This window comes from Chelonoidis abingdonii, chromosome 1 (assembly GCF_003597395.2).
Source record: "Chelonoidis abingdonii isolate Lonesome George chromosome 1, CheloAbing_2.0, whole genome shotgun sequence".
NCBI classification, from domain to species: domain Eukaryota; kingdom Metazoa; phylum Chordata; order Testudines; family Testudinidae; genus Chelonoidis; species Chelonoidis abingdonii.
In genome coordinates, this window is record NC_133769.1 from 103,250,885 (window position 1) to 103,278,200 (window position 27,316).

General features: G+C 48.1%; 1 protein-coding gene across 1 annotated transcript in view; it reads left to right on the forward strand.

Annotated features, from left to right (window-relative positions):
* Window positions 1-27,316, forward strand: part of SYN3 (synapsin III) — a 290,187-nt gene that overhangs the window by 81,059 nt on the left and 181,812 nt on the right. Inside the window, exon 5 of the mRNA XM_032786144.2 lies at window positions 3,480-3,636. Within this exon, the coding sequence (XP_032642035.1) occupies window positions 3,480-3,636 (157 nt within the window). The remainder of the gene's footprint in view (window positions 1-3,479; window positions 3,637-27,316) is intronic.

Sequence of the window (27,316 nt, forward strand, 5' to 3'; positions counted from 1 at the left end):
AATGGCAAAGGATCTGATTCTCATTTACACGACAGTCCTGCGTGCCATTTTAGTTTACAACTACCCCCATTTGAAAGCTCTTTTACAGGGCCAAAGTGGTATGTAGTGTAAATGAGAATTGGACTTGCATCTTTAGATTCTGCTGAGTATTGGAAAGGGCTTTTGGGGAGGCTGGGACGAGGAAGGGGTCTCCCTTCTGCCGAAAGCTGAAGCTATCTGGTCAGAGTAGGGAAAAGGGTGTGTGCATTCAGGAAGCCTACTTCTGCCTAGGAAAGGTAGGGCACCTGCGCGAAGCATACTAGGCACAGCTACAAGTTATTGCTGATATGTTCTGAGCTGCTGTTCTGGATTTTCACATTTCACATTTATCCATAACATTTTACTTTCCACTATATTTCTGAGGTAGCTTCTTCCTCTGCCTATCTGCTTTCGGACAACCTTTGTTTTGGCTAAGGAGGCCTAGAGGTGATTCTACGCAAACAAGGCCCATCAGTGCTATTCCAAAACCTGGGTTGAAGGGTTCAGTCAAGAGCTGAGCCTGCTGCGTACCATATCCACACTCCTAGCCCCATCAGATGAGGGTACTTGGGACTTCAAGGCATAGATGCTACAGACCCTGCCAGGCCCAATTATTTTAATGTCATTTGAAAAGGAAGTCTTCTCTCAACCCTTTCTCTTTTACATGAACTGTCAACTTTCTGTTTAGACTGTCATTTTTATTGCTTGTTGTGTGGATAAGTGGAGCTGGAAAAGGAAACTGTAATACTGTTAGCCATTCTAAAATTCAAGGGCTCATTGTATTAGAACATAATTTACCCCTCTGAATGAATAATTGTTTCAAAAATGACCTACTCTCCTAAGAAAACTAAATGTACATCATAGAGAGAAATCCTCTTCTGTGTGGGAACCAAGCCTCTGTCTTCCCAGGTATGAGGGCACACAGCTAGCTGTTTGCCATTCATATCATCGCCCTTATGAGTTGCTGGCTTCCCAAAGGATGATGCCCTTTATTTTCCTTTTGATCTCTCTTCTTGCAGTTTCTACCCTTCAGCCTCCCATTTTCCCACTAGGTTCAGTTTCTCTTTTATAGATGCCTAGAAGACTCCTCTTCGTCACACTTGCTGCTTTTACCTTAGTGGTTTCAGAACCTGCACTCATTCCTCTTGTTTCTTATTGTTCAAGATACTTTGGGATCTGGCAATTGCCCCACATCTCCAAAGAGAGATCCACTTCTCAGCTGTGGCTTGTGACAGATCCATAGCCCGGAGCAGTGGTGGGGCAGAATCATACTATTGTATATGGTTATTAGCACCCTCTTCCCTCTCCCAGTGTATTTTTTCAGTGGAGGGGTTCTGACCAATGAAACTGATCCTATTCTCATACAAGATATAGAGTTTAGATAGCAGGGCTCCATCATTTACTCTGCATTATCATTGCCATCTGTTATACTGGGATCTCCTGCTTCCTTGGTATCTAAAAGTCCATAGTTTTCTCTAAACTTCAAGCAGGCTGAAGTCTTTCAACCCAGAGTTTCAGCTGGTAACAGCTTTTTTTAGAGTGTGATTCTCTATCTGACCCTTGAATGTTCGCTATCGGCTGGTGGGGGGAAAGGTGTGCATGTCAATATAGCAGGTTCATGTGCGGACACAAAACTAGTACCAGGACTGCATGAATAAAATACATTCCAGCGCTGTAAGGACCAGTTCCAAAACCGGTTGCAAGGAAGGGTTTGGGTGTTGGGTAGTTTTTAATAGTTTTGTGCTGCTGTGCCAACCTATCTTCTTGAACCTGAGGGAAATTAAGATGCACCTAGAGCATCTGGTTGCTTAGATCCTAGAATGTTTAACAGCCCACTAGGGGGCACTGAATCCTGAACGTTTGGCATCCAGAGAGTTAATTTATTTTCTGGGGATGTTTGGCTGCCCGGTGGGTGCTTTCTACATGGAATGTCAGCAGAAGTCAAGCAGTTAAACTGCCAAGATTTGTATTCTCTCGCTGTTTCCCAGCATGGGGGTCGCCACTTGCCTCACCTTATTAAGATCCATACATCAGCTGCACATTTAATAGTACAGCCTGCTTGTTGTTTATTGCACCTTTCACTGATTGAGAAACATGCCACCTTTGGTGCCCACTGCATTAAAGAGTCCGTGTGGGTTAGAAATACAACAGGGGAGGGTGTCTGATGTTTCAAAGCCTCTGCCTCTTGCCTCATAACAAGGGCAAAGCATGCTTCTTGCCATGTCTAGATTAATAACAAAAGTCCAAGGCCAACAAATAAAACAAAATTTAAAACCACAAGTAGTTCTGGGTTTTATTCTCAATACTCTTTGCCACAATCTGGCCCAGAGTTGCCATCTCAGATTTTCCAGCCAGAGTGATGGAAATATAAGTTAGGGCTATAAAACCAAAATAGTTCCAGTTCATACATCCTAAGGATTGAAATTATAGTCTCATAGCAAGGAAAATGTTCAAGGTCAGTGAGGTAATGGGTCCTGGGGACAGAACTAATTTCTTTTAAGAAGTTTAATGCAATATGGAAGTTTTTTCAATGCCCTTGATGCAAACCTTGTTTAAATGTAAAATAGTCCCCATAGTCAGTGGAAAAGTCCCTCCAGTGCATTCAGGGTACAAACTGCTGAACTCTGTTTTGGGCAACCTTTCTAATTGCTGTTTCCAAATGCTTTAATTGGACCTAAGATACAGTATGCAAAGGGATTATTTCCATCTAGTTGACACCTAAGCTATCTCCTACTGCCTCACCCTGGAGGGCCTCCAGTTTGGTTAGAGAGTTGCTACATTTGGAATCCTAAGGATCCCATGGTGAGTCTTGGCTAGGATAATTAGCTGATTGCTCACGCAGTAAGTCTCATCACTGGATGGGCAATCTGAAAATTTGTTAATTATGTTGCAGTATATCATCCCTAGGTGCAGATGTTCTAGCTGTCTGTGTCCAATACGCAGTGCGGTCTGTGAGTAAAAGGAAATATGTGTGGATGCTTGGATGCGTGAGATATCTTTGGAAATCTGTGCATGATCTTCCCACCCAGTGGGCTTCATTTCAGTATCCAGTCCCATCATTAGAAAACAATCTTTTCCTCCTTCATCTGTGCAGCACATTGCAACAAGTGTCACCAAATATGGCCAAGATTTTCAAAAGAGAATTATTAGGATTACTAGGGAGAATTCCCCCACCCCACCAGAGAATTTATGATCTTTGGCTTCTGTTATAGGTTGTTCCTGTGTGAGCCTGTCTGAAATGGAAACTCTGGCAAATCTGTCTGGAGAGTTTCTAAGCCCTTGTGCTCTCGGTTATGTGGATATTTTTTTTATAACTAGGTTTTTCTTTGTAGTATAATTGATACAATACTGTAGCCTGAGAAGGTTCCTTCTATTTGAAGGAGAGCAAAAGGGGGGAGGGGGGAGGCAAAAGAGACTTGCTGATTATTTTATTTTTGAATCACTCTAATTGTGTTTTCTAGGTCCTTTAAGCCTGACTTTGTTCTGATTCGACAACATGCCTACAGCATGGCACTAGGAGAGGACTTTCGCAGCCTCATCATCGGCCTGCAGTATGGCGGAGTCCATAGTGTCAACTCCCTTTACTCCATCTATAACTTCTGCAGCAAGCCCTGGGTGGTAGGTAACGATCCAGGTTTATTACATTAGCACTGGGCCAGAAAAATGACAGAGCGCCAAAGTCAGACTCCAGTTTTTCCAATGAGAGCTCTTCCCTTCCCATTGCAGCCATCGCTCCGCTAGCCTTAGCAAGCTGCTTTGGGACTCCTTTGGGAGCCTGCCAACATTGCTTCTTTATCAGCCTATCCAACTTGCTTCTGAGTAACAACATTGCCCTAACGATAAGGCATCTTCAGCAGTCCCAGATTCTGTCACTTGGCTGCATGGGAGACAAGAGCTGCAGTTAAATCTAGATCTCTTTTGTGGCAGTACAGATCAATACTGCTAGGTCACTGGGCTGGCTCACGCATTATTCTTAACCTGTACAAACCACCAGCATACCCTGTTTTAGCGGATATGTAGACAGTGATTCATAAAAGGGATTACATGATTCTATGACTATCATTTATATTATGGTAACACCTAGAGACCCTAGCTAAAATCAGTGCCCCATTGTGCCAGGCATTGTACAAACATTGAACAAGGCACCAAAAAGTCTACAATTTAAATAGACAAGGGGGTGAGATAGCTCGGTGGTTTGAGCATTGGCCTGTTAAACCCAGGGGTGAGTTCAATCCTTGAGGGGGCCACTTAGGGATCTGGGGCAAAAATTGGTCCTGTTAGTGAAGGCAGGGGTTGGACTAGATGACCTTTCAAGGTCCCTTCCAGTTCTAGGAGATTGGTATATCTGCAATATTTTTTTTTATTAAGATCAAGGATTGTGGGTAAGGGATATTACATATGAGCAGAGTGAACAACACAGTGATTTACAAATGTCATGTTGGTGCCAGGGGGTGTTATTTTTGTTGCTGTTCTTGTGTTTCTTTTCTAATTTTGGGGGTGAGGTTTTGTTGAAAGGGGATTAACCAAGAAAGGAGAGAGAAAAGTAGGGGCCCATGAAAGGGAGGAGATTAGAGTAATGAGAAGAAGGGGAGTATGGAAGACAGGTGGAGTGAGGCTGAGGTAAATATGTGAGATAACAAACAGCCAGTCAGCACAGGGGAACTATCCTGAGTAAAAGCTGTAAAAAGCCAGATTATGGCCTCTTTAGATTCATAGAATACCAGGGTTGGAAGGGACTTTAGGAGGTCATCTAGTCCAACCCCCTGCTCAAAGCAGGACTAAACCCCAGACAGATTTTTGCCCCAGATCCCTAAATGGCCACCTTAAGGATTGAACTCATGATCCTGGGTTAGGAGGCCAATGCTCAAACCACTGAGCTATCTCACCTCATGTAGGTTCCTGCTGCAGCTCCTTATCTCTGCTTCTCTATGTTGGCTTCTCTTCCCCAAGCTTATATAGCTGTGGAGAAAGAGTTGGGCCTCATGGATGGAATTCTCCCCTGCACAGTTCTGGAGCTGAGGGCCATTGAAACTGTGGACTTCAGTTTCCACCATTTGTGTATAGAACTGTGGGAAGAGGGACTTTCCAATGTCTGCTCTAGAGCAGTGACTCTCAAACTTTCCAGACTACTGTACCCCTTTCAGGAGGCTGATTTGTCTTGCATATCCCAAGTTTCACCTCATTTAAAAACTGCTTGCTTACAAAATCAGACATAAAAATACAAAAGTGTCATAGTGCACTAGTATTGAAAAATGGCTCAGTCTCTAATTTTTGCCATATAATTATTAAATAAATCAATTGGAATATAAATATTGTACTTACATTTCAGTGTATAGTATACAGAGCAGTATAAACAAGTCATTGTATGAAATTTTAGTTTGTACTGACTTCACTAGTGCTTTTTATGTAGCCTGTTGTAAAACTATGCAAATAGCTAAATGAGTGGATGTACCCCATGAAAGACTTCTGCGTACCCCCAGGGGTATGTGTACCCCTGGTTGAGAACCACTCTTCTAGAGGATCCCTGCTGATGCAACTCTAGGAAATCTCCTATATAATTGCACAGGTATCACAAATGGACAGAGAAGATGGTAACAAGGAACCAACCATCCTCATTATTTAACTATAGATTTTGCAAATTCAGCTGAGGTCAGTAATGATTGAAAAGACTTATCCTTTGACTACCCTGTTTGGCATTGGTGCTTTCAGTTCATTTCCTATTAAAAAGGTGTCTGTGTTACAAAACCAATCTTCACAATTTGCACCCTTTTTGACAGTCAGTGTCAGTGGCCAGGACCTGGACGGTCATGCCTAGGACTGGAGCAGGTATCAGGCCTAGGGGTTGAAGCAGGCATCAGAGGCCAGACCCAAGGGTCAGAACTGGAGTCAGAAGTCAAGAACTGCAGCCGACGGTCAGAACCTGGTTCCTGAGAGTGATACAAGGCAAGAACAGGACTGGAACTATGAGGGAACGAGGCTGGGAACAAGCAGGAGCTGTAGGCGAATGCTTTGAGTGGCCACTGAATTGCTGCTGAGCCTAAGAGCCAGTTTGCTGACTCTTCCACCCAATTAGATGGTGTAGCTAAGTAGGCAGCCTATTACAGGCCCACTGCGCTCATGAGGTTGCATGGAGATCTGGCTCTTTTGCAATCGCTGTTTCCTGATAGTCAGGGTATGTCTATGCTACCTGCCGGATTGGCAGATAGTGTTCGATGTATCGGGGATCAATGTATCACATCTCATCTGGACATGATAAATCGATCTGCTAATCAACGCCCGTACTCCACCTTGGCAGGAGGAGTAAGCAGAGTCAACAGAGGCGCCGCGGCAGTCGACTCACTGCCATGAAGCCAGCCAGGTAAGTCAAACTCAGATACTTCGACTTCACTTACATGAATAACACAGCTGAAGTTGCGTATCTTAGTTTGAACCCCCCTGTTAGTGTAGCCCAGACCTGAGTCTCATCACTAAGACCAAGGATAAAATAATGCATGAAGGCCAAAGGTTTACAAAAATAGGAACCTAAACTTAGGCTTCTAAATCCATATTTAGGCATTTAAGTAAGTGGCCAGATTTTACAAAGTCTGAGCATGCAGCAATACCCAGTGACTCTAGTGCCAGGTAGGTTGTGGAAGCATCCTGAGCCTCTGTCAAGGATGTCTGCACCTAGGGCTTGAGGGGGCTGTCAATAAGGTTTTCAGTTTAGAGATACCTCTGGATCCTAGACTATTCCTGAAGTCCCAGATGGCATAAGAGACCATGTGTGTCTTTCATCTGCATTTGGTGCACTGTTTGCACGTATTACTCACTGTTATCTCTGCCAGTGTGACTTCCTGTCCTAATGATTATAGTGCGCTGTAAATGAGGTACAATAACCCCTCGCTTAAAGTCATCCTGGTTAATGCTGTTTCATTGTTACATTGCTGATCAATTAGGAAATATGCTCATTTAAAGTTGCGCAATGCTCCCTTATAACATCGTTTGGCAGCCGCCTGCTTTGTCCACTGCTTGCAGGAAGAGCAGCCCATTGGAGCTAGCTTGTGGGGGCTTGGAACCAGGGTGGACTGGCAGCTCCCCACTCCTCTAAGTTCCCTGTGTGGCAGCCACCCAGCAGGCTATCAATTGCCGGCAGTTCAGCTGTCCCGCCCCCCACAGCCATGTGCTGCTCCTGCCCTCTGCCTTGGAACTGCTCCTGGGAGCCTCCTGCTTGCTGTGCAGGGCTGGAGGAGAGGAGGACTAATGTCAGGATGTCCCCCTCCTCCCTGCTTCCACACCCCACTTACCCTATCTCCATGGGAGGGGGCAGGGCTGCCCAGAGGATTCAGAGGGCCTGGGGCAAAGCGGGGGAGCTACAGTGCTTGTACTCACCCAGCGGTGGTCCAGGTCTTCAGCAGCACTGAAGGGCTCCCCACTGCCGAAATGCCGCTGAAGACCCAGAGTGACTGAAGGGCCCCCCACTGCTGAAATGCCGCTGAAGACCCGGAGTGACTGAAGGGCCCCCTGCCACCAAAGATCCAGACCACCACTGGACCAGGGCTTGCGGGCAGGGGTGGTTCTAGACATTTCGCTGCCCCAAGAATGGCTGCATGCCACGGGGGGCGCTCTGCTGGTCGCCAATCCCGTGGCTCCAGTGGACCTCCCGCAGGCATGCCTGCGAAGGGTCTGCTGGTCCTGTGGCTTTGGTGGACTTCCTGCAGGCATGCCTGTGAAGGGTCCACCGGAGCCGCAGGACCAGCGGATCCTCCGCAGGCATGCCGCCGAAGGCAGCCTGCCTGCTGCCCTCCCGGCGACCGGCAGAGCGCCCCCCGCAGCGTGCCACCCCAAGCACGCACTTGGCCTGCTGAGGTCTGGAGCCGCCCCTGCTCGCGGGGCATTTCCGCGGTAGGTGGCCTTTCAGTTGCTCTGTGTCTTCGGCAGCACTGAAGGACCCCCCGCCACCGAAATGCTGCCAAAGACCCGGACTGCTGCCGGGCCAGGGCTCACAGGGCCCCTGCAGGGCCCGGGGCCTGGGGCAAATTGCCCCGTTTGCCCCCCCTATGGTCGGTCCTGGGGGAGGAGGGGTGGAAAATGACACAACAGGGCTCTAGACGGACAGAGGGAGCTTCCTGGGAGAAGCCAACTTGCTGATCTACTTAAGAAGGCAGTGTACTTAGAGTCAGGTCGGCGTACTTAAAGGGGCAATTCCCATCTCTCTCTCACACAGGGTGTGTGTCTCTGTTTCTGTCTGCCATGCTGCCTCCCCTCCCTCCATTCGTGCTGACTTGTATAGTGTGAGGCTACATTTAACAACAATGTGTTAACCCTTGAGGGCTCAGCCAAAAGCTAGTTCATCATTTAGCAGCAAGGCATTCCCTGGGAAATATCTCACCCTCTTCCATCCTCCGACTTCACCACCTCAACCAAGTTTCACAATCATCATCGCTGTGTATCAGTATTAAATTGTTTGTTTAAAACTTACACAGTGTGTGTGGGAAGAGGTTTGAAAAAAATGTCCCTGGAACCTAACCCCGCCAATTTACATTAATTCTTATGGGGAAACTGGATTCGCTTAACATCGTTTCGCTTAAAATTGCATTTTTCAGGAACATAAATACAACATTAAGCGAGGAGTTACTGTACTCTTAAAGCCTGTTTAGCTGGGTCTACACGGCAAAGGTAGGCCAACCTAAGTCGCCTTGTTTCAACTTTTTTTTGCATACATCTACACCTAAGCTTGTCTGCTGTCGATGCAGGCACCCCGTTACATCAACACAATAAACCCGCCCCCCAGCGATGCAGAGCTAAAATCAATCTACTTCCATCAACATAGTGCTAGTGTAGACACTGAATTACTTGCTCAACCCTAATAGTCCTCCAGCAGCTGTCCCATGATGTCCCTTTCCCCTGCAATAGTGGCCACTCTGATCACAGCTTTAACTCCACTGGCAGCGGTCACAGAGACTGGAAGTCTACTCCCTCTTTAAAACCCTCTGTGTGTCTTTGAAATGCCTTTTCCTGGTTGCTGTCCTTGGTGATCACATCAACTAGCCGGCCTTTGTGAGTGTCTGGCCGTCCTGGCTCAGCACAAAGAGAGCTACACCTAGATGTGCTCCTGCCTGGACCAGGGCAGACGTCCTGGATCTCCCCAGGGTATGGGAGAAGAGGTTGTGCAAATCCAGTTAAGGACCAACCAAAGCAATATAGACATCTGTGTGCTGATCGCACAGAGCATCAGAAACCCAAGGCCTGACAGGCATAAGCATCAGTGTTGGGTGAAAGCCAAGGAACTTCAAGGCATATCAGAAGGTGAAAGAGAGCGACAGCACTGGGGCCATCCTGCAAACCTGTCATTTCTACAGCAAACTGATTGCCATACGTGGTGGGAGCCTCACCAGCACCCTGAATGTGACTGTGGACACATCATGAGAACGGGGAGTGGAAACCCTTGAAGATGAGGAAGTGGGGGACACACACCATGTGGTGGGCCAGGAGCTCTTCAAAACTCTACTGGAATTGAGCCAGTCCTGCCAGGCGAGAACAGATGAGCCCAGTAATGAAGGGGAAAGGAGCTCAGGTTAGTATATAGATGCATTATTCTATATAAGCATATTTGTTTCTCTTTTCAGTGACCAAAGCCTTCCCTCCCTCTTCCCTTCTGCCTTGCTTACAAATGGCGTTCATTCCATCTGCACATTTAGAGAACAAAGGCATTAACTTTTGATTCCTTGCACGGGGTATCCAATTAAAGTTCATGCTTTGGAATGCATACATAGTTGTCACTTCAATCAACTACTACATTAGGAAATGAATTCCAACAGATGAGCATAGCAGTCAGAATTACACAGTCCACAATAAACTACCGTCTTGTGCTCAGATAGAGGTAGAGGCGGTGTTTAATCTGAACAGGGATGTCCCTTTTTTCCTCTGTAACAGATTCAAATTAACTTTCATGGAGATAGTCTGCAACCCTTTCAGCTACTGGCCAGGGTGTCTTTGGGACGCCAGTCGCAGCAGCATTCTCTGTGCCTCTGTCACTCTCAGTAGTGAAATATCAGCCAAAATCACCACTGCCTGTGAAAATATTGGCAACATTCACTGCACTTTTCCTATATTCGTACCCTGGGGCACCCAGCATCTAAACCTTTCATGCCACAGTTTCCCCTCTCTCACCTGCTGGTCCAAACTCACCATGTCTGGAGCTGCAGAGTGGTGCCAAAACAAGGCACTTTGAAGCTAATGTTCACATTATTTATGAACGGTCTTTATGGGAATAAAGTAAGGGAGTTTTGAGACTTATCATTCCCTTTCTCTTACAAGTGTAAATCTAATCATGTATCTATCTGTTTCTAACAGCAGCCTCTGCTATGGTGGCCTTGAGAGATGTCCCCTCCCTGCCTGCGGAACATCTGATTCAGATCTGGTGAAGAAAGAAGTGGACCAGCGAGGATATGCTTAGTGAGATCCTCCAATCCTCTACGGTTGCAGACTATGAAAACAGGGATTGGAGGGGCCGAACGGCCAAGAGCCAGGTGAAGACCCTGCACGCAGCAGCCTTTCCATTCCATAGAAAAACCGTGGTTGCTGCTTTCTGTATCCCCCAGCAAAACAGGTGGCAGAATGGTATGAACCCTTGTCCTACTCCTCCATGCCAGGGGAGAATGAGGAGAACCATATACTCACACAACCAGTGATAACTACAGGATCAGCCAGCAAGCAAGCACAGTGCATTGCTTGTTTTTACCATCAATGAAACATTGTAATATGTTTTTAATATGTAAACATGTATGTTTATTGTTTTACTTGTTCGTCATAAATATGGGTCACCTCACAGTGACACTAAAATGTTTTTAACTTGTTTATTTACATTTTAACTTTGTTTCCTGTGTATATGTGCACAATAAAGTTTTACTTTTTGAAAATCAGAGTATATTTATTAATTTGCACCGAGCAATCATTACACAGTTCATAACAGGAATCATTAAACACTCACCCTTTAGGTCTGTACACGTGAAGGGACACAAGTTCCCAAAAGCATGACACAATGCTACTGACAGTTAAAATGATCTTTTAAGGCCTCTCTCTACCGCATAGCTCCATGATTGGCAATTCTAATTGTGCCTGGCTGTTCAAATTGAGCAGACAGCTGGTCCATCTCACCCCTCCACCTTGCCAGTAGCCTTTCCCCTTCACTTCACAACATATTGTGTAATACACAACATGCAGCAATACCATTTGGAATGTTTGCCTTGCTAAGGGGCAGTCTAGTCATTAAACATTAACAGTGAGTTTTGAGTTGACCAAATACTCGTTCAACAGTCATCCTGCACCTGCTTAGTCAGCAGTTGAATCTTGCCTCGGTGCTATCGAGGTGGCCGGTGTACAGCTTCATGAACCAGGTGAGCATAGGGTAGGCCTGGTCCCCCAGCATCACTGTTGGCATTTCAACCTCACTAATGTGAATGCACCAGTCAGGGAAGAATGTCTCTGCTTGCAGCTTTTGGAAAAGTCCTGCTGCACCTTCCCTGACCAGCCAACACTGATATCAGTGAAGTGCCCCCTATGATCCACTGGTGCTTGCATAACCATGGAAGAGTACCCCTTTTGGTTTATGTACTCATTGGCACAATGGGGTGATGCAGAACAAGGATATGCCTGCTATCTATTGTCCCAGAGCAGTTCAGGAGCACTATTGCTTCAAATCCATCTACTATTCCCTACACCAGTGGTTCTCAAACTAGGGCCACCACTTGTTCAGGGAAAGCCCCTGGAGGGCTGAGACGGTTTGTTTACCTGCCGTGTCCACAGGATCGGCCGATTGCAGCTCCCAGTGGCCGCGGTTTGCCGCTCCAGGCCAGTGGGGGCAGCAGGAAGCGGCAGCCAATATGTCCCTTGGCCCATGCCACTTCTTGCAGCTCCCACTGGCCTGGAGCGGTGAACGCAGCCACTGGGAGTTGTAATTGGCCGAACCTGCAGATGTGGTAGGTAAACAAACTGGCCCGGCCCTCCAGGGGCTTTCCCTGAACAAGCAGTGGCCCTAGTTTGAGAACCACTGCCTTACACATTATTAAGAGAGACAGTTCTGTGTGGCATGAGATGCTTAATGGCCTTGAATACTTGGATGACAATGGCCCCTGCTTTGGGTTTTCCAACTCTGAACTGATTCCCCACCAACCAATAGCAATTTGGTGTTGCAGGCTTCCAGAGCACCACAGCCACTCACTTTTGCACTGTCAGCGCTGCTATTCTGGTGTCCCTGCGCTGGTAGGCTTGGGTGAGAGTTCAGCACGCAGATCCAGCAATGTGGTTTTTTATATCGGAAACTTTGGCAACCTCTGGTTGTCATCCCATATTTGCTTTACAATGCAATCAGTGCTCATTTCTCAGGCCCAGAAGCACCTACTCACCATGTGGAGCTGCTTCGTGAATCCCAGCAACAATCTGACATTTTTATTTCCTGTGTCCATCATCCATTCATCGTCCTTGAACAGCTCATCTTCATCGCCACAACGCTGGTTGTTGTAGTAGTTCCTGAAGTCTGGCGAATACAGGACGACTGTGCATCCTGTATTAGCAGTGGTCATGAGAATTGAGCTGAGCTCTGCAGGATATAAGTTTTTGTCGCAGAGAAGGCGGAGACTGAAAATCAGTATGTGCGCCTGTGGGAATTTTTAAAAAGGTGTGCAAATTATGGGTTGGAATAAGCAGTATGGGATGGAGAAAGTGAAATTGTGGGAATTTAACTCTGAGTTCCCACAAATCCGGTGAATTGCTGGTATCCCACAAAGCACTGTGAAAATGTCCCACAAGGCATTGCACCAGACTGTGGTGCAAGGCACACTGGAATACCTACCGTGGTACACCGCATTTTCTATTGACACAACTGCATGCGGTGAGGATGTGCAGCACTGATGCAAACAGCCAAGTGTGCATGCGCCACCCAAGTGACTTACAAAAGTCATCAGCTGAAAGCCAGCGTAACTTAAATTAACCAAACTTTGTAATATAGACACGCCTTAGACATGCCTGGTGCAGGGTTGTCATAAACAGATAGTAAAGGGTTAACAAGTCCAGTAAACCTGGCTAACACCTGACCAGAGGACCAATCAGGAGACAAGATACTTTCAAATCTCAGTAGAGGGAAGTCTTTGTTTTGTGCTGCTTTTTTTGTTCTCTGTTCTCTCAGGGAATCTAAGAGGGACCAGACAGGTATACAGACTCTCCAATATTCTGTTCAATTTAGTAAGTACCAGTTAGAAAGGCGGTTTAGTTTTTTGTTTTTTTTTTGCTTGTTTTCTTTATTTGCAAATGTGTATTTTGCTGGAAGGATTGTATCTCTGTTGCAACTTGTATCTGTGCTGGGGGGAGGATTCTCCCCGGTGTCTATAAGCTGAAAGGCCCTGTAACATTTTCCATCTTGATTTTAAAGAGACAATTTTTACTTTTTCTTTCTTTTATTAAACGCTTTTCTTTTAAAAAATCTGATTGATTTTTTCCCCCTTGTTAAGGCTCAAGGATCTGTTTCTAAAACTCACCAAGGAGACGTGGTGGGGGAAAGGAGGGGAGGGGAGGCAAATTTCCTTCGTTTTAGATTCACGGAGCTTGAATCTAATTCTATCTCTCCAGGATAGCGCCAGGGAGCCGAGGAAGATGGACCGAGTTGGACACGGTGGGGGGAAGTGTTTATTTTCCCTTGTGTTAAGATTCAAGGAATTTGGATCTTGTTTCACCAGTGAATTGGTGAAGCCTCTCCAGATGACCCAGGGAGGGAAAGTCTAAGAGGGGGAAGGTGGGAGGGATAGTCAGTTCCTCCTTGTTTTAAGATCCAGGGGGTCTGGGTCTTGGGGTCCCCTGGGAAGGTTTTGGGGGGACCAGAGTATACCAGGCACTGCAAGATCTAAGCTGGTAATTAAGCTTAGAGGAATTCATGATGGTACCCCATCTTTTGGACGTTAAGGTTCAGAGTGGGGGTGCATACCATGACAAGGGTGTACAGTAATGGCCTTCTTGCTTAGCAGTGTCAACTCCAATAAATTGATACAAATGATCAGTAAATAACACTAGCTTCCTGTTCTCCTCAAGCTGCAATTCAAGGGGCTTATACTGATCTGTACAGCTCTATATTATCCAGGTCCTCCCTCCCAGAGAAATCACCTCCCTAGTTTTGAATACTTAGGGCTCCTGAGAAGGCATTTTCAATACAAGGCCCTTAACTTTGAAGCTGGCTTCCACTGTTGGTCAGACAGAGTCTGAGATTGTTGACTTTTGGGACCTGGTGAAAAGCCTATTTGTTGACATTGGCTTTTGCTGGGGAAGGTGATGGTGTGACATATTTGTGCCTTCAGTTTGAGTCAAGGATTGAGACTGGGTAAGTTTAGTTGATAAATGTCAACTCATTTTCGTAATTTTGTGTGTGCTAGTGTGCAAGAGCCTAGAGATATGTGATGCGCATATTTTTAGAAATCTAAAAGAAAAGAAAAGAAACAAGTCAGTGCCTTACAAAATGAAGCTGGCTGCCAGAAGTGTGTAGGAGAGTTGGCTCTGCCATTGCCTCTGCTGTAGCTAATCTGGGCACAATTCTGCCTTGCTTTACCCCTGATAAATACTGTCTCCTATAACCCTAGCAGTCCCAGGAAAATCAAGGAAACCACTTAAATACTTTTTTGAAATATCTTGCTTTCCCCACCACCTACTATGATGGGGTGGACTAGCCCCCCGAGGCCCCTGACTGGAGGCCTCATGGCCCTGCCACATCCCACCCCAGAAAAGGACAGTAGAGAGGTTCTCCAAGCTGCCTAGAGTGGCTGTGTGGGAAGCAGCCAGTCAGGGCCCAGCAGGCTAGTATAAGAAGAGCTGCAGGAACTGAATTCAGTTCCTTGCTGGACTTGGAGGAGAGTGGAGGGTGTCTCTGGTTGGCTGAGGAAAAGACGGTTACTCACCTTTGTAACTGTTGTTCTTCGAGATGTGTTGCTCATATCCATTCCAGTTAGGTGCATGCGCGCCGCGTGCATGTTTGTCGGAAGATTTTTACCCTAGCAACACTGGGTGGATTGGCTGGGTCGCCCCCTGAAGTGGCGCCACCATGGTGCCAGATATATACCCCTGCCGACCCAACCACTCCTCAGTTCCTTCTTGCCTGCTATTCTGACAGTGGGGAAGGAGGGAGGGGTTTGGAATGGATAGGAGCAACACATCTCGAAGAACAACAGTTACAAAGGTGAGTAACTGTCTTTTCTTCTTTGAGTGCTTGCTCATATCCATTCCAGTTAGGTGATTCCCAAGCCTTACCTACGTGGTGGGGTCGCAGTGAGATGTCGCAGAGTGTAATACTGCGAAGCCAAAGGCTGTGTCATCTCTGGACTGCTGAACCAGGGCATAGTGAGAGGCGAAGGTATAGACCGAGGACCAGGTAGCTGCATGACATATCTCGTGGATGGGCACGTGAGCCAGGAAGGCAGCAGATGAAGCGTGAGTCCAGGTAGAGTGTGCAGTGATATGGCTCGAGGGGACATGAGCCAAGTTGTAACAGGTGCGGATGCACGATGTCACCCAGGATGAAATCCTTTGTGAGGAAACGGGTAGGCCTTCATATGCTCTGCCACCTCGACAAAGAGTTGAGGTGTTCTGCGGAAGGGCTTTGTCCACTTGATATAAAAAGTGAGTGCTCTATGGATATCTAGGGAGTGCAATTGTTGTTCCCTGCATGATGAATGTGGCTTCGGGAATAAGACCGGAAGGAAGATCTCCTGGCTAATATGGAAGGCCGATACCACTTTGGGGAGAAAGGCCAGATGTGGTCGCAACTGCACCTTGTCCTTGTGGAACACAGTATATGGAGGGTCCGCCGTGAGAGCCCGAAGCTCGGAAACTCATCTTGCTGATGTGATGGCCACGAGGAAAGCGGTTTTCCAGGACAGGTACAAAAGGGAGCAAGTTGCTAATGGCTCAAATGGGGCCGACATAAGTCTGGTAAGAACCAGGTTGAGGTCCCAGGTTGGGGTGGGGTGGCATACCTGAGGGTATAGGCGCTCCAAGCCCTTGAGGAATCGAGGTACCATAGGATGTGAAAACACTGAGCGGCCATTCTCCCCTGGGTGGAAGGTAGAGATGGCCGCCAAGTGTACCCTCAATGATGATACCACTAGGCCCTGCTGTTTAAGAGACCAGAGGTAGTCCAAGATGGTGGGGATCGAGACCTCGGCGGGAAGAACGTTCTGCTCTCTGCACCAGCATGAGAAACGCTTCCACTTGGCCAGATATGTTGATCTAGTGAAAGACTTTCTGCTACCCAAGAGTACTTGTTGCACTGGGGCAGAGCAACGCAACTTAGACTGGGTCAACAACTTAGGAGCCATGCCGTGAGATGGAGCGACTGCAGGTCTGGGTGGTGAAGTTTGCCATGGTCCTGAGTTATCAGGTCCAAGTGAAGAGGTAGAGGGATGGGGTTGGCTATTGACAGGTCGAGCAACATGATGTACCAGTGCTGCCTGGGCCACGCTGGAGCGATCATGATCAAGCGGGCTCTGTCCCTGCGTACTTTCAGCAGGACCCTGTGGACGAGCAGGAACGGTGGAAAAGCGTAGAGCAAGTGAGTCGTCCATGGTATCAGGAAAGCGTCCACTATCAAACCCTGGGAGAGGCCTTGAAAGGAACAGAATATCTGGCATTTCCTGTTCTCGCGGGACGCAAAGAGATCTACATGGGGAAATCCTCATTTCCGGAAGACCGAAAGGATAACGTCTGGATGAAGCGACACTCGTGAGAAAGGAAGGATTTGCTGAGGTGATCCGCCAGAGTGTTTTGAACCCCGGGGAGAAAGGACGCTATGACGTCTATAGAGTGGGCTACACAAAAGTCCCAGAGTCGTATGGCTTCCTGACAAAGGGTCGACGACCGTGTCCCACCCTGTTTGTTTATATAGTACATGGCTGTTGTGTTATCTGTGAATATTGACACACAACGGCCTTGCAAGTGCTGCAGAAACACCTGGCACACAAGGCGGACTGCTCTCAACTCCCAGACATTGATGTGCAAGGCCAGCTCCTGAGATGACCAAAGGCCTTGAGTGCGTAGATGTCCAAGGTGAGCACCCCAGCCGAGAGATGACGCGTCGGGGACATAGAGGGCTGGGGCAGATGGAACGGCAGCCCTGCACACACCAGGGAGGGGGTCAGCCACCATTTGAAGGAGCCTAGGATGCTTGGGGAAATGGTGACTATCATGTCTATGGCATCTCTGCTTGGTCAGTACAGTGAGTTGAGCCACGATGGGAAGGGACGGAGGCGCAGTCTGGCATGTTTCGTCACAAATGTGCAGGCCGCCATGTGACCCAGGAGACCGAAGCAAGTGCGAACCGAAGTCAACGGAACAGCTTGCAGTCTCTGGATGATGGCCACCATTGCCTGGAACCAGGGCAGCGGTAAGCAGGCTCTGGTGAGATTGGAGTCCAGCGTGGCGCCAATAAAGTCTATCCTCTGAGTGGGAATCAGAGTGGATTTTTCCGCATTGATCATCAGGCCTAGATGTAGGAAAAGGTCCTTGACAATGCCAATGTGATGGGTGACTTTTGCCTCGGAGGTCCCTCGGATGAGCCAGTCTTCTAGATACAGAAAAACGTATATCCAACGGCAGCGGAGGTGGGCAGCAACTACAGCCATGCATTTCGTAAATACTCTTGGGGCTGTAGAGAGGCCGAACGGCAGGACCGCAAACTGAAAATGTTGATGGTTGGCTATGAACCGGAGGTACTTCCTGTGAGGAGGGTAGATGGCTATTGGAAAATACGCATCTTTCATATCGAGGGCGGCATACCAGTCTCCAGGATCTAGGGATGGGATGATGGTCCCAAGGGATACCATGCAGAACTTCAACTTTATCATGAATTTGTTGAGTTCCCACAGATCCAGGATAGATCTGAGACCCCCCTTTGCCTTGGGGATTAGGAAGTAGCGGGAGTAAAACCCCGTGTCCCTTTCGTGTTTTGGTACCTCCTCTATGGCTCCTTTGGCAAGGAGTGTCTGCACCTCCTGAAGGAGGAATTGCTCATGAGAGGGGTCCCTGAAGAGGGACGAGGAAGTGGGGTGGAAGGGGGGGCGTGAAATAAATTGGAGGTGGTACCCAAATTCCAGCATGCGTAAGACCTAGCGATCTGACATTAGCTGGGACCCACACAGGGGGGAAAAGGGAGAGGTGGTTGAAGAAAGGAGGGAATGGATCCTTTAACGAAACTGGTACATCACCCTCGGGCGCACCTTCAAAAGGTGGGTTTGGGCCCTGTGAGTGGTTTGGAGGGACCTTGGTTCTGGTCCCCTTGGGTGCCTGACTGCCTCCGATAGCCGGTTCTACCCCATCTTCTGGCAAAGTCCTGTCTCTGTCTGGGCTGAGGGTAAGAGTGGTGTGGCCGGGAGCGGAAGGGCCTGCGCTGAGTCACTCGCATGTGCATGCCTAGTGAGCGCATAATGACCCTGTTATCTTTTAGGCTTTGCAGCCTAGGGTCTGTCTTGTCAGAGAAGAGGCCTTGCCCTTCAAAGGGGAGGTCCTGGATTGTATGCTGGAGCTCCGGGGGAAGGCCTGAGACTTGCAGCCATGAGATATGTCTCATAGTAACTCCAGAGGCTAGGGTCCTGGCTGCAGAGTCAGCTGCGTCCAAGGAAGCCTGGAGGGAAATTCTAGCCACCCTTTTTCCCTCATCCAGGAGGGCTGCACATTCCTGCCGGGAGTCCTGCGGGAGCAACTCCTTAAACTTGTCCGCTGCCGCCCAGGTATTATAATTGTAGCGGCTAAGGAGGGCTTGCTGATTAGCCACGCGGGGTTGGAGCGCCCCTGCAGAGTAGACTTTGCTCCCCAGCAAGTCCACGCGCCTTGCGTCCTTTGATTTTGGGGCCTGCTGACCATGGCGTTCTCTCTCATTGACCGACTGGACAACGAGGGAGCAGGGAGGAGGATGGACGTATAAGTATTCATAGCCCTTGGAGGGCATCATATATTTACGTTCCACTCCCCGGGCAGCAGGTGGGATAGAGGCCGGAGACGGCCAGATCATGTTGGCACTGGCCTGGATCGTCTGGATAAAGGGAATGGCCACTCTCGTGGGGGCATCAGATGATAAAATGTCCACCACTGGGTCCTCTACCTCTGGGACCTCCTCGACTTGCAAGTTCATATTTAGTGCCACTTGCCTGAGGAGGTCCTGGTGGGCCCTCAGGTCAATTGGTGGAGGACTTACAAATGATGTTCCAGCTACTGCCTCATCAGAGGAGGAGGATGAGGAGAGACCAGGGACAAGCGGGTCAGTTGAGGCCTCTTCTTGGTGGCCAGCCTCTGTCTCCGTTGGGATCTGGGAGTCTTGTGGCTGGACCGGCGCTTCCTCCGAAGTAGAAGGAGGAGGGCGGCTTATAGTGGCTTCCGGCACCCGGTGCTCTGATGTGGCAGAGCGAGATGGGCCTGGATGTGCACCTTGGGCCTGATGATATGCCCAAGGTGTCCAGAATGCCCACTGGTGAGGGCCATGATCTTGGGCCTGGGGCTCGTGGAATATCCTGGTGGGCACATCGGAGTCTCTGTCCTGGGCGTACGAACTGTCCTCCTGCGAAGACACGGACGGGTGCCAGGACAGCCAGGGAGGAGCTGAAAGATCCTGGTAAGAGTCCTTCTCTCTCACCATTGCTGATCTCCTCGGCACTGGGGATCGGTACCTGGAGCCATACCGGTACCGAGAGCGAGATCGGGATCTGCGACCTGCACGGTGCTGGGAGGTCGAACTGGATCTCGAACAACTGCGATAGTCCCGGTGCCAGGAGCAGTGCCGGGAGCTGGAGCGGTACTGAGAGTACTGAGCCGGAGGCCGAGACATCAATCTATGCCGCGAGTATGACCGGTACCGAAGAGGTGAGTGGTGCTGGGACTGCAAGTGGCGTCGGGACCGTGATTGTCGACGGGACCGCGAACGGTGCCAGGACCTGGATCATGATAGGTGCCGAGCTGCCGGGTCAACTGAAGGCTGTCTCATTAGGGCTGGCTTGTCTATCGAATGTAATACCCGCACCGGCGGTGCCGGGGGTTGAGGCAGGACAGACTCCGTCATAGCTTTGAGGTCCCTAGCTGTGGAGAATGTCTCCGGTGTAGAGGGGACTGTAAGCTCAACCATGGTCCCCGGCGAGGAGCTCTCAGGGACCAGAGTCGATGGCCCCCGCGGGACCGGATTCGACGATACCGCAGCAGTCGGTGCCGTGGCAGGTGTAGGTGCCGGATGGTCCGAACGAGGCTGCGTCTGTGGCGTGGAGGGCACAGAGGTAGTGGAGGACTTCAACCTTCTCAGTTTGGAGGAGAGAGATCTGTGCCTAGCAGGTCCCTGCTCCGGAGATGGCCGGTGCCGTGGTGTCTTAGCGGTGCCGGCATGGTCTGGTGCCGGAGGAGAGCTTCTAGCAGAGTGTTCAGTGCTTGGTGCCGAGGGTGGAGGATTCAAAGCTGCCTCCATCAGGAGATTCTTTAGGCGAAAGTCTCACTCTTACTTTGTCCTCGGTTTAAATGCCTTGCAAATATAGCACTTATCTGTAATGTGCGATTCCCCAAGGCACTTGAGACAGGAGTCGTGGGGATCTCCTATAAGCATCGGCTTGTGGCAGGCTAAGCAAAGTTTGAATCCCGGTGAACGGGGCATGGGCCCCGGCACTGGGTGCAGGGAAGGGCCTAATGCCCAAACCCCACTTAACTATATTCAGTATCTATCTAAACAACTATCAAACTAACTGTAATTATATAAATTCCAACTATATACAAGAAAGATATCGAAGAAACTACGAGTAGCTAGGGAAGTGGAGGACAGCTAAGCCGTGCTCCACTGTTCCAACGACCAACACAGGCAGTAAGAAGGAACTGAGGAGCAGTTGGCTCAGCAGGGGTATATATCCAGCACCATGGTGGCGTTACTCCAGGAGGCGACCCAGCCAACCCACCAAGTGTTGCTAGGGTAAAAATCTTCCGACGAACGTGCACGCGGCGCATGCACACCTAACTGGAATGGATATGAGCAAGCACTCGAAGAAGAAGCTACAGGACCTTGGACATAGCAGTGCTGGCAGAGGCTGAAGAGAACACAAATTAGCTCTGAGTTGGCTGCTGGGAATCCACCAGACCAAGGCCTTGATGTAAGGGTGAAGAATGTGCTGGAGCCATGGAGAAGTGGAACAGGGAATTCTAGCAGCAATGCAGTTTATTTAAAGAGATGTGGTGGACGGCTGCTATTTATAGGGTCCCTGGGTTGGGACCCAGAGTAGAGGGCGGGCCAGTTTCCCTCCACCAGCCACTGGGAGAGTGGCATGGACTTTGAGGCACTTCAGAAGGGGCATTGACCTGTAGTAGCCCAGCTGAAGAAAGGTCCTGAGAGGGTAAAGACATTGCCTCCAGGGAAGGAGCTCTGGGGCACTGTTCTATTCCAGACAACTTGAGAGAGATGTTACAGAGGGCACTGAGAGAGGCCCCTGTTGGACTTGTACCCCAGAAGCGGCTTGCTTTGCTTTTGTCACACAGACTGTGTGTGACCTGGCTGGAGGGCTGAGTCAGTGAAGACCCACCACAAACACAGTGTGTGTGTGCAGGCACATGCACTCAGCCAGGGAGTGCTTGCAAGCAGGGATGGATTAATTTTCCTGTGGGCCCAGGGCTATTAGATTTTGTGGGGCCTCTTGGGGTTTGGAGTATGGGAATAGGCTGGGGTATGTGGGGGGATGCAGCTCCAGCTGAGGCGGTTGTGGTGTGGCAGGAGGTTTGGGGTGTGGGGTCTGGGAGGGAGTTTGGGTGCAGGAGGGGGCTCTGGGCTGAGTGAGGGTGCAGGCTCCGGCTGGGAGGCACTTATCTCAGGCAGCTCCTGGTCAGTGGCACTGCAGGGCTAAGGTAGGATCCCTGCCTGCCCTGGCTGTGTGCTGCTCTGCTCCCCAAGGTGGCCGTCATGTCCAGTCCCTAGGCGGAGGGGCCAGGTTGCTCTGTGTGGTGCACACTGTCCGTACCCACAGTCGCTGTCCCTCCAGCTCCCATTGGCCACAGTTCCTGGCCAATGGAAGCTGCGGAGCTGGTGCTGGGGGTGGGGGCAGCACACAAAGATTGCCTGAACGCTCCTTGCCAAGGGGTGGCAGGAGCATGCCAGCGGGCCAGATGAAAAGAAGTAGCAGGCCATATCTGGTCCGTGGGCCTGCAGGGCCCCCCGAGACCCTGGGCTTCAGCCTCTAAAGCCCCTGCATTAATCCAGCCCTGCTCTGGAGAGGCGAGTACACCCTGTTACACAAACAAAAAAAACCCTAAATCCACAAAGCAATTTACTTAATCTAAGATCTCATACTGGCATTTGGCACAGCTAGTGGCTTTATCTGGCTGGAGCTGGCTCAGGTATGCGTTTCTGTCATGCCTTTGCTTATTGAGAACTTCTCTGGCAGTAAGATCAAAAGGTTTTATGATAGCTAGAAACAAGAGACAGAGACACCAACAGCTTTTCTTGGGGACAGATGATATTTTTCCCTTTTTGCATTTTGATTGCAAAATAGGCATCCTGAAAGGAGGAATCTGTTTGACAAAGGTTATTGGAAACTTACTGGACAGACATAACTGTAGGCAGGGCCGGCTTTAGGCCAATTCCACCAATTCCCCCGAATTGGGCCCCGCGCCTCAGAGAGCCCCNCAACCAGTGAGAATCCCTTCCCTGGCTAGAGGTGCCTTTTTAATTTTTACTCACCTGGCGGCGCTCCGGATCTTTGGCAGCACTTCGGCGGCGGGTCCTTCGCTTATTCTGGGTCTTCGGTGGCACTTCAGCGGCGGGTCCTTCAGTGCCGCCGAAGATCTGGAGCGAGTGAAGGACCCACCGCCAAAGTGCCACCGAAGACTCGGAGCACCACCCGGTGAGTACAAGCCCCACGTGTTTTTTTATGGTTTTTTTTTTTGTGTTCCCTGCCGGGGCCCTGTCGAAACTGTTCAAATTGGGCCCCGCACTTCCTAAAGCCGGCCCTGACTGTAGGGGAGTGTGAAAAATGAAATTAGGTAATGTTAGGAAATGAGGTTTTTCATATTTTGTTTTGTATTTTCAAACATGATCCAATTTCATGAGGAACTTTCACAATTTTGTGGGATTTTTCCTTCAACAGTCTGTAATGATTCCTCCACAACTATTGAGTGAATTGAGGCTCAAAAGTATGGTTATATTTTTGAATAATAAGTGCGACTTTTTCAGTATTTCAGAACAATTTTTTTTTGGAGGGATGGAAAATTAATTTGCGTTGATAACATGCACAATTTGAACTGTTTGGGGTGTTTTTAAGTGAAAATGGCGATTTCACAGAAGCTAAACAAAAAAATAAATTTTCAGGATCTCAGAATTATGTAAAAGTTTTGCTGTAACCACACCAGTCCAGATGCATTGGCCAATTGTAACAATCACTGTGTTATAAAAGCTACAGTACAAAACACAGCAGGATTTCATACAGGGTAATGATGTGCAATAATATACACACAATTTTGTAAGAAGACAGCTTACACCTCTTCACAGGGTGGGGGAGATTGGAAGACTCAGAGTAAAAAATTCCGAATCACTTAGCGGCCTAAGTGCAATTGACTTTCTATGGGATTCAGGCTCCTAAGTAACTCAGAGAATGTCTACACAGCAAAGAAAAAACCCACCAGCCGACTCAGGCTCAAGCTCAGGCTGTGGGGCTGTTTGACTGCTGTGTAGGCTTAAGGGATTGGGTTGAAGCCCAATCTCTGGAACCCCCTCCCACCTCATACTCTCCTAGAGCCCAGGCTCTAGTCTGAGCCCAGAAGCCTACACAGCAATGAAACAGCCCTGCAGCCCAAGCTCAAATCAGCTAGCAGGAGCTAGCCACAGGTGTCTAGTTGCTATGTAGATGTACTCTTAGCCATGTTAGAATATTTTACCCTTTGCCTTAAGATGCACTTGTCCTTTTTCTTTTAAACTCTTCCTACTGCAGTAACTTTTGACATAGAAGAGCCCAGCAAGCCTAGGCATGCCACACTACCGCACATGCATGATTGTGTAGGGATAGTAATCTGTAGGGCCCAGATTGTGCCACCCATATTTACACTGAATAGTCCTAAGCTTTGTATGTAGTCTCATTGAAATCCATGGGGCTACTTATAGACTGAGGTACTACTGACCATGAGTATGGGTGAGCCCTTAGGTGAAAGGAATAAGCTAGCTGAACTGCTGACAATAACATTCCTCTCAATTTCGGACACACATACAAGGAGGATACTTGACATATTCTCCTTGTCAATGTGTCAAGTATCTGGTGTGAAGAAAGTAAATAGGAAGTGTTGTTTACTCCTTCTCATAACACAAGAACTAGGAGTCACCAAATGAAATTAATAGGCAGCAGATTTAAAACAAAAAGGGGTATTTCTTCACGCAGCAGTCAACCCGTGGAATTCCTTGCCAGAGGACGTTGTGAAGGCCAAGACTATAACAAGGTAAAAAAAAACTAGATAAGTTCATGGAGGATAGGTCCATCAATGGCTATTAGCCAGGATGGGGAGGGATGGTGTCCCTAGCCTCTTTCTGCCAGAAGCTGGGAATGGGTGACTGACAGAGGATAGATCATTTGATGATTACCTGTTCTGTTCATTCCCTCTGAAGCACCCGGCATTGGCCACTGTCGGAGACAGGATACTGGGCTAGATGCACCATTTTGTCTGACCCAGTGTGGCCATTCTTATGTTCTTATCTAAACAAGAAGATAAGAGTTGCTGTACTGCATTAATCTATTGGTGTCTCTTATACAGTATTGTGCCTATCACACACATAACATTCGTTACTGAGGTCAATATATAAGATATAAATTTTTTGCAATTCTGCCCCATCTTATAATGGTGAGAGTGGGCAAAAAATAGTTCAGTCCTTTACCAGCACATGTTTATCACACCCATTACTACAGCAGTGGCTGATACCGAATGCTTCAAAAAGAAGGCAAACTAACAAGCAAATCCACCATATGTCAGCAGGGCTACCCAGAGGATTCCGGGGGCCTGGGGTTCTCAGTGGTGGGGCAACCCTGCTTCAGTGGTAATTTGGTGGTGGGGGGTCCTTCTGCTCCAGAACCTGCCGCCGAATTGCCCCAAAGACCCAGCTGTTTAGCGGCAGGTCTCGAGGTGGAAGGACCCCCCACTGCCGAATTGCCGCCTAAGACGCGGAGCGGAAGAAGCTCCGGGGGCCTGGGCCCCATGAGAGTTTTCCGGGCCCCCCAGAGCGAGTGAAGGACCCCACTCCAGGGACCCCGAAAAACTCTCGTGGGGGCCCTTGCGGGGACCGGGGCAAATTACCCCACTTGCCCCCTCCCCCCCGGGCAGCCCTGTATGTCAGCCCAACAATTATTCAGTAGTTTTAGTTATTTTCCTAGAGTAACATGTATACAGCATCTATGTGTCTGTTTGTAGATCTGCATGTGCTGTGTGTGCACGCATTGTGACATGTCTCTCTTGCTGGTGTGTTGATCTTTCTCTCTGTGTCTCCATCTCATTCTGTGTAACTTTTAAGTTCTGTTTTCTCACTCTGCTAGTCAAAACAGTGTTTTGTTTTGTTTCTGTGGGATGTGCAGGGGTAGTCCAAGTAGTTAAGAGATGCAATCTGTCCTCTTTCCTCTAGTCCAGATCAACACCCTTGTTGCCAACAAAAATTATTCTAGCCATGAAATTTTTCCTCTTATCTGCTGATGTGTGCGAGGGGGTGGTGGTACTAGTGATGTGATTATGCCACCAATAGAAGATTTCTGGATTTTCTCAAGCACTGAATTTCATCCCACGCAATTTAGAAAAGGAAATCTTTGTGTTTGTCTGCAAATCTAAGGGCAGCTGCCATTTCAGTATGTGGCCCGTGTCCGGCACATGCCCTTCAGACTGTTTTTTACAAACTGGAATCATTTTTCATACAGGAATCATCATTTAATTTCCAAAATGCTCTCTCTTCACCAGGAAGTGCAGGATTAAATTTAGTAAACAGAAATGTGTTTGCTAAGGTGGCCCAGTGATTGCAATGCTGCGAAGGGGACCCAAATGAAGGTACTTAGTAGACTTGCACAAAATACTTCCATCAGACCTCACATTATCTTGAACAGAGCCTTGGAATTGCAACTTGAGGCATTTATGAACCTCAGAGAATTCTCCTGAAAGTTCAGCAAACATAGGCTGAGGTGGCTTACACTGCTGGGAAGCTAAAGGACTTTCCTCTCCCAAGGCTCTGGGTCCGTTATTCCTTGAACAGCTATCCTCTTCCCCAAAACCAGTCCTGGAACTCCCTTGCAAATATCTCCTTCAAGATGAGGGGGTCTCAAGATTTGTTGGGAAATTGTTGGGGTGCAGTAGCAATGAGAACCTTCCACAACTGAACTTTCCCATAAGAGAGGGTTAAGTTAACTGAACTTTCTCTAAAAGAACCTATGGGAGTTAACTTACTTTCAAGCCCTACGAATTGAACTTTGGGATTCAGTTTGTGAATCTCTGCAAATAGAACTCTGCACATTCTCATATGCCTTAGCTCTGAGTTTGATTACATATTACTTGGCATGGATTAGATTTTTATCTGTAAACGTTGATAAACGTCGATTTGGCCTAAATGAACAAACTGAAGAAAAAATATTTTAATGAATAATAATAGAAATGTACAGGTAGGCAAAGTAAGAAAAATTCTGCTTGAGGACTTATTAAAGTTTGATTTAAGGGTATTTCCTTTGTATACTTTGACATGTGATGTTGACAGTTTTGTGTTTAATGGTTATAAACTTTAACTTTTAGAATCTGTGTGTCTTGTCATTAAAAAGTTGTCTGACCTCCCCATAGCCTGCCCCCATAATTTCCTGTAACTGTGAAAATTAAATCGATAAAAATTGAAAAGGTGCTTGAAAAGAAACACTGATATTCTCCATCAAAACTATCAAAAAATTGAATTCTGCCAAGCCCACGTTACGTGTGTCAGCAGTAGCTAGAATTATTGAGATGTTTGCTCCCAGCTGCAGCAGGCCCCAACAAGTAAATTCTCTAAATACCCATGAAAATTAATATCTGAGAGATTCATCTCAACTCAGAAATCACTGAATTAAGAGAAGTAAGCAGTCCTCTTTCTGCGACATCCCCCGTCCTGCTTGTCAATAACAGCACTGCTGCCAAACTGAAAAGGAGCTTGCCTATTATAATGGTACGCTTAGCACCTAGCGAGATGCTTTAGGCACACTGAAAGGTGGCTACATACATGAAACTCAGTCACAAGGAATATAGAACATCCAGAAGCTCCTTCCATAAGCAATTTCAATGATATTTCGCCTGTTACTGTCTC